This window comes from Chaetodon trifascialis, chromosome 1, assembly GCF_039877785.1.
Source record: "Chaetodon trifascialis isolate fChaTrf1 chromosome 1, fChaTrf1.hap1, whole genome shotgun sequence".
Lineage (NCBI taxonomy): Eukaryota > Metazoa > Chordata > Actinopteri > Chaetodontiformes > Chaetodontidae > Chaetodon > Chaetodon trifascialis.
The window spans coordinates 19,585,449-19,600,350 of record NC_092056.1 but is presented as its reverse complement, the minus strand read 5'-3'; the positions used below and the strand labels follow the sequence as shown (position 1 = coordinate 19,600,350).

Sequence of the window (14,902 nt, the reverse complement as noted above, 5' to 3'; positions counted from 1 at the left end):
GACGTAGAAAAATGATGATCTGCTGCTTCCATCAATGCTGCTGCTGGGAAAATAAGAACCTCATATGTTAAGTTTTCTCAGGACTCTAAAGAGCGTCATTTCCAAGCAACGCATTGTCAAAAGTGCCAGTTTAATGATGCTTTCTGGATGAAATATGGGGTCCTGCAATACGAAACTGATCAAAAAGATTACACAAAGACTTGATTCCTCAAAATTCTTACAGTTGTCATTGTTGGAGTTACTAGTTTTCCACAAGACATCAACGATTGACAAGTCTCTCCTTTGTGATCAATTGACTCTCGAGGGGGCATTACACTGCATTACATTCATAATCCAATTTGGCTTTGATTTGTTCGCTGTTCCATGCGCTTCGATGGGAATAATTGTCTGTAGATGATGCTATTAGTATTGATGGTTGTAAAAGGGCGATGGTTTGAGGACTGCCGACACATTCATGGTCCAGAATAGATCCGGTCTGAAAGTGATTGTCTGATCCATTACCCTTTATGAAGGAGAAGAGTGGAGGAGATGAGAGGCACCCCTCAATGGTAAAAATCATCATCTATTTGCTGGCAGTATTCAAAGACATCTATTTACCTTTGTGCTGAATGAGCATGGATAAGATGAAAAATCATCATTTGTTGATTTGGGATAAAAACAGCATTCAGAGAGAGCAATGAACAAGAACTGGGAACCATGAGTCGAGATATGAGGTATGAGGTAAGACAGCTGGAGGGATTTCTTACCATTTGGTCAAAAATCTGTTTGTACACATCTCTCAGTTATCAAGTGGCCCACATCGTTTTATGGAGGACAAAGAGGGGGTGAAAAATCTGATATCATCCATCCATCCATTTTCTATGCCGCTTATCCCTTTCGGGGTTGCGGGGGGGCTGGAGCCTATCTCGGCTGTCAACGGGTGAGAGGCGGGGTACACCCTGGACCGATCGCCAGCCGATCGCAGGGCACAAACACACAACCATTCACACTCACACTCACACCTAGGGGCAATTTAGAATCACCAATCAACCTAATGAGCATGTTTTTGGTCTGTGGGAGGAAGCCGGAGTACCCGGAGAGAACCCACGCATGCACAGGAAGAACATGCAAACTTCCTGACCTGGGACTCGAACCGGCAACCTTCTTGCTGTGAGGCACATGCACTACCTGCTGTGCCACCGTGCAGCCAAATCTGATATCATTACAACAAAATCTCACCTGTGATCTTTATAAATTATAATCCACCTTCCCATAAGGCCACTAAAAGGTCACCCTCAAGCGTGTGCCTCTCTTCAGCATTTGGGTGTTTTAAACAGAACATAACTTATGACCAACACAGAGAGCCTTGTTGACTCAATTATGGTTCATCATGGTCACATAAGCACTACAAGTTTTATCTGCACAAAGTCAGAATTTTGTTACCAGTTTTAGAAAACTAGTCTGCCCTCGTTTCTGACATTTCATCATATGCCCCAAACTTAAACATCATGTCAACACAGAAAAACACAACTGATGATACGAGGTTTGTGCAGGACAGTGAAGTAATCTCGAGTGGCATCGAAGAGCTTTGCCCGCTCAAATCCCACTGATTAGTATCAGCAGTCATTAATTATGAGCGTCAGACTGGGTGATGTTCTCAGATGAAGCAGAACATGTTTGGCTGTGCAGCTCAACCCTCTAATGATGCTGGTAAACAGAAAGATAATTGTCCTTTAAGATGACTGGGGAAGTCATTCTCTTCACTAGAAGACTGAGAGGCTGCAGGGCAATTACAGAGCAACACAAAAACATACCAGCAAACACTGACATGTATGTATGCATGCATGTGGACACATACTCCCATAAACAGTATATAGCAATGTAGACAGAAGTGCTGTCCATTGTCTGATAGACGCACAGACTTCTAAATGTACCTGTGAAGTCGGTGTTGACAGGAAGGGTGTCACTGGGAAACTGGAAGTAACTGTTTCCTGGGAATCTGGTTCCTCTGACAACAGGATCCTGTGGGTCAGATAATGAGACGTCTGTCCTCTCCACCTGGAAAAATAATAAAAACAATAATAGTAATTATACAACAATAATAACAGTATTGACTTGCAGTTATAAATTCGGTGGCACGGTGGTAACACTGACGCCTCACAGCTAGAAGGTTCCTGGTTAGATTCCCGCTATGGGCGCCGGGGGTGTGTCCTCCACCATGCCGTTGGTGCCTGCTGTTCAAGGAAAAAGGGGCATTTCTGTGTGATGTTTGCATGTTCTCCCCATGTTCACCTGCACCTGCACCTCCACAAAAACCCCCACTAAAAACATGCAAGAAGATCACCACCTGACCAGTGGTGACGACAAAGGAACTGGGTCCCCGGGCGCCGCTGTCAGCTGGCAGCCCACCGCTCCTGGTCTGCCGCGGAGGAAGGACTGGCCAGGATGGTTTAAATGCGGAGGAAGAATTTCACGGAAGCATATGCATGATGTATTGTGTTCTTCAAAAGCGTGGAATGTGCATGTGTGTGACTAATAAAATAAAGTTCTTCTTCTTCTCTTCTTAATATCTAATCACATTGAAGTCTTATGGACTGTTTTATGGAGTCTTCAGCGATGCTAGTGGCACTAAGAGGCTGTGCTCTAAGCTACATGCTAACAGGCTCTCAAAGACAATGCTAGCACGCTAATGTTAAGCAGGTTTAATATTTATACCATGGTCTCCGTTTTACTATAGCGTGTTAGCCAACATTTTCTTCCTAGTAATAAACACAAAGTACTACTGAGCCTGATGGGAATGGTATGGGACAGCATTGGACAAATTGGAATTTTGACCTGAAGATGGCGCTACATGTAAGTCAGGGGGTCACCAAAGAAATTACATTTCACCCTGAGGAGGGCTTCAATGTGTGGAGCAAATTTCATGGCAATCCAAATGTCAGTTGTTGAGACATTTTGATCAAAAGTTAAACACAAGGTGGTGCCAGAAGAGGAGTCAGATCATCACCAAAGTCATCCAATTTCAATGGGTAAGTGAAAAACTTTGACCTGCTGCCACCAGCAATGCCGACTGGCATACAGTGTATGTGAGCCAATCCTCTTACAGACCTGATATAATGGGTGTGGTCCATTGAGGTGGGCTGGGGGCTCCCAGTCTATCTGAATGGTTGTTTCATTTACTGGATGTAATTTAGGTGGAGAGAGTCCTGTTGGAGCTGAGGAGAGAAAGAGAGAAAATGACAGACTGAATGTCAACTTATCAGTTTTTTATGACACACTCAAAAACATTCTAATGCTAAACTTTTAATCATCGATGAGATCATTCTGTGATCCTGATGTTTTGTTTTTACAGCAGACATGTATCTTTACACATATCTTCACCACATGTCTCTTATACCTACTGTATGTCTAGACTGGACAAAAGTCCCCTTTTCATTTAACAGGGGGTCAATTTAATTTCCTTCCTTCACTTTAGATGTTAAATTAAATGTCCCTTTGAAACATACTGGGAGCTACTGGAGCCGCAGCTTCACCACGAATCATAAATAAATCAAGCGGAGACTGGCTGATATGGTTAGAGGAGATATATAAGAATGGAGAAGGAAATATAGCAAGTGATGGACTGGTGTAGAGATGGGAAAGATGTGTGCACATTAAGTGTCATTCCATCGCTGTGTTTCTGTGTGTATGTGTGTTTCGGTAATGGTCTAAATGGTCTGTGGAAGGAGTAAATTAGCTCTCAGTGACACACATGCGGACCATCTTTAGTGTGAGTTCTAATAGAGCTCTTAAAAGGGAAGTGGACAGCTTGTCTTAGGCGGCTCATCTTGCCACATCAAACCATAAATTACTGCCAATCGATAGCTTACCAGTCTATTGAAATTGAGCTATGGTGACATTTAGAACATTGACTGTCAGAGACACATGCACGCACGCGCACACATGCACACAGGCAGCTTGTTTTAAATAGTGGTGAACTTCATTGATGTGCATAAGAAAACAAATATATACATACATACACATAAAAACACACTCATAGGGATTGTGTAGAACTTTTGTCAGTCAATGTCAATGTGACAGTTGGATAGGAGGAGACCTTTATCTTGTGAACAACAAAGCCTTACAGTATCTGTGCACGGGGAGAGGCAACACAAGCCTCTCACTGCATGCGAGGGCAAGCCAGGTTTCCTGGACTTCTGAGTGAAACGTCATGGCAAAACGGACCACGCTCCTCTGGTTTCGAGGGTTGATCAAACTGGGCTGACCTCAGTGAAATGGAGTGTCCCTGGGTGCACTGTTGACTGAGGGCATCAAATCTGATCCACTCACTCCGGCAGAGCTATTGTCAGCTATGAAGGTACCCGACATAACGCCCAGGAAGTGTGTGTACGACACATTCACCAATTTTCTCTTAAACAAAAATTCCTGAGTGGGTCAAAAGTAATTTTCTTATTATTACACTATTTATCATTACAGAATTTATTATGACACTCCAGCAGCTGCCCCTGGGTCAGTAAGCCCTTGTCCTGGGATGTTTTTTGGTATCCAACTTCATGTCAAACATTCCTTCTTTATTTCTAACACAGTACAGCTCTACAGTGATTGTCAGACTTATGTAATAAAGGTATTCTTTAAATACGGTTTAGGGTAAAAACAGAAAAATGTGACTGCGCGAGCTTTCCCCTCTGGTGTTCTGTGGGATTCTAATGTACTGTCCTCTATTCTTCGCGTGTCATGTATTCACTTATTGTTAATTCACTGAAATGCACTTAACACTATGACACATTCAGTTTGACGAAAGCCACCTGCCTTATCATGCGTGTGTTCAAACACACACGTACACCCACACACACAAAAGGTTAACAGTCCACCAGAAAGGTTAATTTTACCTGCCGACATGGTAATGAAGCAGCTAAATCATGGGCCAGCTCCCAGGAGCAATTGTGCATGTGTGTGTGTTTTCTGTTTTTACAGCGACTGACATGTCTTAACAGGCTCTCAGCGTACAGTTACACCACGCACACAAGCACACCACTTATTGACATGGCGATCCCTTGCCATGCATATTTCTCTCCTCAAGAAGGGCCTCAGGCCAATTATGCGTAAATCAATAAAGTTCCTGTTCTGTTGAGTGGTGTTACAGTGTGTGTATGCGTGTATGTCTCTCTGTGTGTATGTCTTGTAGAACAAGCCTTTATGGATGTAGGATACATAAAACATCACCATCAGCCCCTGATTAGCCACTCGCTTTACGTCGTGATCGATAACTTTGTGGAAAGACACACACGTTGAAACAATTGCAAATGCATCCACACACATGGGCAGAGCGCTTTCCTTGTGTCGTTACGTCTGTCTTAGCGTGCGTGCTAATGTTCAGTCATGTGCTTTGGTGTAACTCCAGTGGTTTCACAGATGCTCTGTGCTCACTTACAGCAGATGGTAGCTGACTCTAATGGCCCAGCCTTATGTGTGGTAGATTTATCAGTGCATCAGTACCACACTCAAGTACACCTTACCAGGAGTGCCACTTAATGTGAGGATCATTTCCTCCACAAAGTTTCATTCAGGAGATATTTTAATATTCATTTCAGTTTTCTAAAATAACATTTTAAGACCAAATTTAAAGAATGTTTGAACAGGCGTTTGGACAAATCATGCAAAAGTTTTCAGATTTTTACAAAAAACGAAACATATTTATTTTTATTCATTCGGCTCTGTTAATTTTTCACTCAAAAATATGGTGGATCATTTTTGAAAATAGGGAAAAAATAAGGTAAGATTATATATCAAAATAAATCAAAAATGGGTGACAATGGGTGCAAAGTGAAAACAGATTTGACATGACAAGGAGGAAGAATATTTGGCTTAACACAGAGGACAGTGGGGGTTGATACTGTACAATACATAGACTAGTACAACACACACAGGCAACAGCTTTTCAGAACTTTCTTTCATCATTACAGCTCCAATTTAACACTAAGGGACAGTGTACCTCCCAATAACTCAGATTATGCTCTAAAAATTATTGTTAAATAGTTCATGTGAACTCTGGAGGCATTGGTTTTAAACTGAATATAAAGTGATGAGGCATGGAGTGACAACAGAAGCTCAACGCCCAATGGACTAGCACATGCTATGCAAATTGTTTTGAGATTAAATAAAAAAAACAAAAATCTGCCAAACGGCATATGCCATTATCATTTCTTATGGTTGAAACAAGGGACATCTTTGGTGTTGGATGAAACACAATGGTGGCAACAGATGTGGCTGTTAAAAATACATTCAAAAAGTCAACTGGGTACAATAAGCCATATTGTATTGTACTGTATTACAGTCAAGAGAAGTCTTTGGAATCACTTGAAATAAACACTGTCGCTGTGTCAACAGATGCAGCCATTAAAAATACATTTAAAAAGTCCACCAATTACAATATGAAGTATCATTCATCACAATAAACACGAGGAAGGACTTTTTGAGAATTGTATGAAATGAAAATATTCACTATGTCAACAGATGTAGCTGTTTAGAGTACGTTCAAAAGCTCAAATCCCTGAGCAAGTATTTATAGATGAAAGGTTGTTTTTTTTCTCAAACACTCAGAGCACCCATTGTCTACTCACCTAAAGGAATAAACAAAACAAAAACAAAACTAAAAAAAAAAAAAACATAAAATGAGCAGCAAGAGCAGAAACCACGAGTGAACAGATGGAAAAGTGTGTTGGAGGGTCAAGTGTGCATGTGTGTACAATATGTATATTGCCAAGTGATTCATGTTCCTCTGCTGCCATGTGCTATTTTGTGTTCAACTGAAAAGCGTCGGGGAGAGATAGAAGTGACGGATGCATTGAGGGAAAAGTGAGAAAGTAACAGACGGTCAGAGAGAAACAGATAAAGACAGTGAATAAAAATTCTGTGCGTGTGTGGGTCTATGTTATCCTGAACTGATCAATTAGTGCTCATCTCAGTCCCATAGATTTGTGCCTGAGTTATTAAACACAGCTAATTCATCCTACTTCCTAATGGTTATAAATCTAAAGGAAACGAGAGTGGGAGAGAGACATTGTGTGTGTGTGTTTCTATAACTGCGTGTGTGTTTGATTCATGGCCAGCAGGAAGTGTGTGCTACGCCACATTTTTCTCCTTGTAATTAACAGTAAATTGTTTTTACTGCGGCGCGCCATGAATATCCCCTCTGGTTAACACAACCAATGCTGTCGCCACTTAAGTACCCAATGACTGACTACGTGCTTTTGGATGTGTGCGTGCATATGTCAGAGGCTTGTGTTGGAGTTGTTATGAATACCACATGCTTTAATGATTCAATAATACACACAGTAAGTAACGGAACTAAACTGCCATTATCTTGAGATATTTTATACATATCGATAGATAGATAGATAGATAGATAGATAGATAGATAGATAGATAGATAGATAGATAGATAGATAGATAGATAGATAGATAGATAGATAGATAGAAACTGCATGTGTGAGTGAGTGAGTGAGTGAGTGAGTGAGTGAGTGAGTGAGTGAGTGAGTGAGTGAGTGAGTGAGTGAGTGAGTGAGTGAGTGAGTGAGTGTATTGGTCCGATCAGCATTTCTCTATTTTTAAACTGAGTTTTAAACTGAGTTTCTAGCTATATTTTCATTTACCTGCTGGTCGGGTCCGTCCTGTGCTTGGCAGACTGGTGATGCAACCTGTTTTTGTGCAGAGTGTCACTGTGAAGTTGTACACATGGTAAGGCTTCAATCCTTTCACTACATAAACAGGCTGTGATGATGGTCCCACCTTGTGTAAGACCTGAAAAAGAAAGCCAAAAAATTAAAACTTATTATGACAATTACGTGTTTTCTAAGGAAGAGTAAAGCTATGGAAGAAAAGCGGAGGGAAGCAGAAGAAAGAATAAGGAGTTTAATAAACTGACCTCAGTAATTTAATTTACTTAAACTTAGTACACACATTCTGATGTTGTAGTTGCTGTTCACATGACCTGACAACCCTTACACGACAGCTGCATGATTAATTGTGTATTAATTCTGGTCATGAGACCTCCATTTTCAATTAAAAATCACCTGGTAAGATATCAGTGCTTCTCTCACATACTGCTGCATCATATCAAGTTCAATTCATTGAACCTTTTAGCAAGTCAAGTGTTGGTTCAGTTACATGTTTATTCATTCTCTGCTGGTCCCAGTGAGAGCATTTCCCACACAAGAAAAGTACAGTGAAACATCAGCTGTGCTGAGGATGGTCTGATCCAATAGCATTTACCTTAAACTATACGTGTGGCTCTGTCTGTGTGCCCATGTATTACTCATGTTGTCAGGACATATATCTTTTTACACAGTCACATTGTGGGGCCTCGCCTTACTTGTGAGGACAGAAAGCAGATCCCCATAATATAATCATTAAATTTTAGGGTGAAGACTTGGGTTAAGTTTAGGTTTAAGTTAAGGTTAGGGTTAGCCAAGCAGTGGTTATGGTTATGTTTATGTTTATGGTAAGTCTCCAGGAAATGAATGTAAGTCTATGTAATGTCCCCACAAGTGTGTGTGTATGAGAGAGAGAGAGAGAGAGAGAGAGAGAGAGAGAGAGAGAGAGAGAGAAAGAGAGAGAGAGAGAGAGAGAGAGAGAGAGAGAGAGAGAGAGAGAGAGAGAGAGAGAGAGAGAGAGAGAGAGGCTGCAGGTAAGCTTTAAAGTTTTACAGGTGTCCTGCTCATTATGAACAAACGGATGTGAGTGTGTGTTACCTGACTAATAAGAGGAGGAGCATAGGGATTGTTGGTCTGTTCAGTGAGCAAGTTGACCCGATACTCTGTGACTCGTCCTCTGGCGATGATCCCTTGACCTTCAGCCGAGCTCCACTCAACTTTGAGACTCGTGGACGACACGGCAGACACTTCTGGAGGAGCCATAAACTCTGGGACTGGAAACATGGCCACACACGTATGGACATGAATTTACACATGGCACACCAAATTCAGCCATGAGTTCATGATGAGTAATCACAAACAAATCATCTATGCATATTTGTGAATGACAGATTATTTGTTTAGATATGACAGACCTATTGGTGAACTGTTACGTTGAAATAATTAACAAATCATTGAATTCTACAATCATAAAATAAGTATATATAAGCTGCTAGCTGAACACAGCACACCATCTCTTTCCTGTTACAAATGTATTATTTCATAACTTATGAATTCACAAGTTGTTTACACAGTTCTTCACTTATTGATCATCAAAAATGTGTGTGTGTGCATCAGAGATTAGCATCATATCAGGTTTTCAGGATACAAAACTCTGACTTTGACTTTGTTTGACTGCTGAACCAATACAATAAAAATGAACCTTACCACTAAGTCAATTACAAATAAAATACTAATTTAGTCATGAGCACATACATCAAAAATCCAGACTGTGGATATTATATGGATTTAACGGATTTAAGCATTCTGTAATTCTACGGTTGTGAGAGCCACTATTACAAGACAGATTAGAGAGACGGATTCTTTTATTCTACTGTTGATGTCATCTGGCTGTGAAATATGCTGTGAAATGTGATTTCTTTGCAGACATAACCACAGTCATATTCTTCCTTTCTCACACAGCACATGTACGCGCACAAACACTGACACACACTCCACATTTAAAATGGTGTTATCATATGCTTGTTATCCAGACACATAGCTGAGAGTGATGTTGGAGGCAATCGTTTAGTCCTAATGAGCCATATCATCTATTTGGAATTTAAATACCTTAATGAGTTTCCCCTCCCCCACATACATTTTTTATTTCCTCCCTCCTCCTCTTCTTCCTTTCTCTTCATTCCTTCTGACAAATGCTTGTGTTTTTTAATTCAGTACAATTTCTTTTTTATTACATCGATCAGCAAATTTTTTGATGGACAGACTTAGACCAGAACATCATGTGAGTATATTTTGGTTGTTACTCAGACCTCAGATTTCTGTCATTACACCATTTTAACATTTTTAAACTGCATTCTTCCACTTGGGGAAAGGTCAGCCTGCCTGACTGCAACATCACAGCATTCACAAGTCACTATCCTTTCAGTAAGTGTCCAGTTTCAGGTGAAAATTTCAGATCAGAGCAATGCAGAAACCTACCAACCTTCTTTACTGCTTACTTGCCTAACTACCACAGAGCAACCGCAGTTTACCAGATTTACATTAGGGGAAGATTTAGGTTGTTACTTCTGTTATAAAAAACATGTGAAGTCAGTTTAGCCATGATAACAGTCAACACAAACCTCCCTCCATGGTGCGTGCTGTGGTCCACCCTGATGTGACACTTCCTGCTATATTGATGCTCACAACTCTCATCTGATAGGTGGAAAACGCCTGCAGACCTGCCACAACGGCACTGCTCTCAGGGGGTGAGACTGTGCTCCTATTGGTTGGCTGTGCTTCTTGGGAAACACTTGGATCGAGCCAACCAGAGCTGGAGAACACACTCTTCTCAACAATAGGACTTGAGAGGTTCTGCGATTCCACGGGGCCACGAAGAAAGACCTCATACCTTGTGATAACACCTGTACAGAATGCAAAACAGTAAAAAAAAAATAAACAAAAAAACAGATTAGTAGTGATGTTTACCACAAAAAACTGAGGTGAAATAAGGAAAGCAACAATTGCAGGGACAGGACTTGTTAGGGAAACACTGCAGCAGTTTGCTTTGTTCTGCTAGCTCAACTGTTTTTATTGAATTAGTGTCCCAATGGCAATTCAGCCTGAAACTGTAGCCCTGCTTAATACTCATCCCTATTGGCAACAGGATGCTAAAATTTGCACATTTTCTTCAATACAGTGATGTTGTTTTGAGGAAAATCTAACACCACAAATGATGAGAAAGCCCTGGCCAGTGTTTGGCCCTGTAGTAGAAAACTGGCTGATAATGACTAAGTCCTGGCTAGTCCTGTTTAGCTCTCTGGTGGAAACCAGAGTATTGTCCTAATCTCTCATGCTCTATTCCACTTGTTAATAGGAAAAATGACAGAGCTGGGTTAGAATGAGGACAGAGCAGGCACCAAAAATACAATAAGAGACTTACAGACCCACGATGGAATATATGAGTATGAAAATGTTGTTATATAGAGTAGCATACAAATAAAATCAAATATGGAACCTTTGTTAAAAGACCCTGCATGCCCCCTCTGTACCCTGCTCTCTTTTCATTCTTTTCCTTTCACTTATATCCATGTCAGTCATTATTACTTACACACTGCATTATCTTTAAGGCTGTCTCCTCCCTTTCTCTCCCTTCTAATACTAATATGGTGCATATAGAGTAGTTCCACAGTATGACTTCAGGGATCTATTGATAATCCTCTCTACTAAATATATCATATGCTGGAAAACGGACAATAAACTATGGACCTTGTGTTATCCTATCATTTGTGTGATTTCACTGGAAAAGTCCATACATCATCAGCAAACACTGATAACGGTGTATCAGTGAGAGCGGTGTCAGATTTCTATCTTAACTGTTTGTGAATTATCTTTTATTTCCAAAATTGAAATCGTCTTGAAGGTCTTTGCCCTTGTTAGAGTTAAATCCATTTCTAACAAGTCAAAGGCATCATGGAGGAGAGGGACACAGTGTACAAATGCAGAAAAGGCAGAGCTGAAAAGTTGAGGACATAAACAAAAATACAAACACACTACTATGAAGAGACTTGGCATTTGCAAAACAGAACTGAGTAGGTTCTGAGTTGTTCATACCCCCGTTCAACCAGAAAAAACAAAAACTGGTGATGGCAGATGCACTGCATTTAAAATTGAGCTACCTCAGCCACCAAAAGGTGGAAGCATAAAGGTGAAGACTGCTCAGAAACTATAAATTTTTTTTAATTTTTTTTCAATAATGAACTGATGACAGAGAGAATGAAGACAGGAGACACAGAGACAACCATGTAACGAGGCTTAGTATGACACTGAGGGGGAAGCAGATTAACAGAGACAGAGAAAAAAATGAGGGACACAAACAGAGAGAGACGCAGGTTACAGGGCTTTGTATGACACTGAGCCTTAGAGCCATTACAAAGCTCTCTGGATTTACCAAAGGCAGTTGCCATTCAGTGCGTGTTTCTGTGTGCGTGCGTGTGTGCATTTGTGTGTGCATGGGGTGTTAGTTGATTCTTAAACTGTTTCAGTAACACAAGCCAATTAATTCATTAATAATGTATATATTTGCTATGTCATGTAATTGTAACATAATAAACACCCATATGTATGTGCATTCTTAATTGCATGGATGTGTGGTGTGTGTAGGGTTTGTGTTTGTGCATGTGTTTCTGTATTAAGTCCTACGTGTTACATGAACTGTACAGCATACATGTGTATGTTTGGGGTCCTTACCATTGGGCTGCCTGGGGGGCTCCCAGGAAGCATGCAGTGTATGAGGTCCTCTAGCAGTGACTCCGGGTGGGGGTTGGTTTTGTGGGGGGGCAGAGGCTGTCAGAAGAGACAGGGGTGAGGTAGAAGTGCACCCCCCGGAAGAGCACGCCTGTGGACAAGGTTAGGATTTTGTCATTTTCATTTCGTAGGCTAAACCTGCTCAAAACATACATTGGTTGAAAAACCGTGGCTTTGTATACTTGATATATTCTGTTGACAATTCAGTTGCTTCCTCTATATATCTTTTTAGTGGGAATGAGACTCATGTCTCCAAATTTTGGCTATATTTTGCAAAGAGATGCAGACATTAAAAACACTAGTGGCTGTTTGTCCCACCTACCTCCAGTATTGCAGTGTATTGGGTGAAGGGCTTGAGTCCGCTTGCCACAGCCTCTGTAGATAAGCCCGTGTAGTGAATGACGGGCTGTGCTCCACTAAATGACTCCATGGACGATAAGACAAACCTGTGGGAGACATAAACTTGTGATAATCAGTTCCTCTTTTCTTCATTTTGATGTGTCACTATCACTCCACTAGGCCACATGGATTTGTAATGTGTTTCAGTTAAAAACAAGTGCCAGGTTGTTGCGGGGGTCTAGGGGCTAATACTAACATCCTGTAACTGCAACATCCTCCGTTTGAACTGTTGGCAGTAATTCAAAGGTCTGGAACCAGGCTTTTGTTACAGGTCATCCCCTTCTCTCATCTGACGTTTCCTGTCTGGCTTTGGATAATACACTATCTCTATAGATATTACTATCTATAATCTTAAAATATATATATATATATATATATATATATATATATATATATATATATATATATATATATATATATATATATATATATATATATATATATATATATATATATATATATATATATATATATATATATATATATATATATATATGCCAGTCTATCCCACCCATCATCTTTCTATGTTTCTCTCTTTTTTCCTAAATGTTCCCTTTTCCAAAGATTTACTATTTCTAGTATTCTACCATGAGGAAAACTGGCTTTGAGACAAATAAGATGTTTTTCCTTTCCTCCCTCCACTCAATCCCTTGTCAAGCTTAACGTCCCACCAACTGTGCATACTGCACATCCTTTGATTCCTCATAAGCTTCCAGCAAAGAATACATTTCCCTCCTGTACCCATAAGTCATTCACTTGGTTGATCTCTACAGCTGTTGTTCTCTATCTCTCTTTTTCTTTAATTATTATATCATTAGCTCAGCCCAAATGAGTCTCCTTCAGCTCAATTTCACGTCACTGTCAGTATTGCCACTCTATCTTGCTTGAATGGATTAAAAATTCTGAATGTTTTGGATCAAATTGGCTTTAATAGGTTACTTTTAGCAAGTTCCCTCAAGCTATACTGATGTGCTACAAGATTAATGATTTGATTCGATAGCTACAATGTTTTCACCCATCTAGTCAGCTTTAGTCTGAACCATAACATTGACTGAGGGTAGAGCAACAGATTGTTTTTCCTCACTCTGAAGACCCACAAGTAGGAGTGTAAATCTGAATGTTGACAAGCAGTCAGCTCAGCTCTGCTGAGTAGAGTCCAGGCTGCTCAGCCCTCTAAACGCCCCCCTCCTTTCCCTCCTTCCTTACCTTTCCACTGGGCCTGTGTCATTCCGTGGTGCGCTCCAGTTAAAGCTAGCTGTGGTGGGGCCGGGTCGCCCCACAAGGTTTAAATGGAGCTGTTGTGCTTCAGGAGGTGCACCTAAAGTTTGGTATGAGGCCGGGGCACTTATTGTCACACCAGCCACATTAGCTGTCATGAGCCAGTAAGAGTAGTTGGTATAGGGAAACAAACCGGTGTCTTCAAATGATTCAGGGCCTTAAGAAAAGGTGAAAGAAGGAGTGAGGTGAGAGATGAATTTAGAGCAGAAGGAAACAATCAAGGGAAAACAGCTTCACATGTATTTGAAACAGTGAGATTAACATTGTTTGAAAACCTTTGTGGACACTTACTGAAGGGATAGTGACTTTGGATGCTATGGACTGACTGTCCATCCCTGATGAGTGTGTAGTTGAGTCTGTTTGAGTTAGGGGAGTCAGGTGGATGCCAAGACAGATGAATGGAAGAATAACTGGAAGCAAAACCTACTGGTGAAGGTTGCTGCCAGGGTGCTGCACAGATAGAGACAAAAGTGAGAAAGAGATGAACAATGAAAGATATTTACAAACTGAGTGATTAAAACCTGACTGAACAGATTCATATCTGTCATTTTTCAGAAGCAAACGGTTATACAACTGGAGCATGTTGACTGCGTGTGTAACTGTGGGTTGTTGTTTTTTTTTAACTGTATTTTTATTTTTATTAAACATGGAAAAACACAGCACAGAACATTCCTTGACAACATCACAGAGTATGTATGACAGTGCAAGAGAGAAAAAAATGTGTAACTGTGTTATTAGCCTCAACAATAAGTCAGCAAGCTACCCAAAAATCAGATAGCATTAGTTTAGAATTAAAATTAGTTTTTAAA

The 14,902-nt window shown here is 40.6% G+C and overlaps 1 protein-coding gene across 1 annotated transcript in view; it reads right to left on the bottom strand.

Annotated features, from left to right (window-relative positions):
* ush2a (Usher syndrome 2A (autosomal recessive, mild)) overlaps positions 1-14,902 on the bottom strand; it is a 192,936-nt gene that overhangs the window by 125,610 nt on the left and 52,424 nt on the right. The window contains exons 20-28 of the mRNA XM_070986267.1: positions 14,385-14,543; positions 14,022-14,250; positions 12,739-12,862; positions 12,360-12,507; positions 10,253-10,534; positions 8,730-8,905; positions 7,632-7,779; positions 3,088-3,194; positions 1,914-2,037 (exon numbers count right to left, since the gene is read on the bottom strand). Of these exons, the coding sequence (XP_070842368.1) occupies positions 1,914-2,037; positions 3,088-3,194; positions 7,632-7,779; positions 8,730-8,905; positions 10,253-10,534; positions 12,360-12,507; positions 12,739-12,862; positions 14,022-14,250; positions 14,385-14,543 (1,497 nt within the window). The remainder of the gene's footprint in view (positions 1-1,913; positions 2,038-3,087; positions 3,195-7,631; positions 7,780-8,729; positions 8,906-10,252; positions 10,535-12,359; positions 12,508-12,738; positions 12,863-14,021; positions 14,251-14,384; positions 14,544-14,902) is intronic.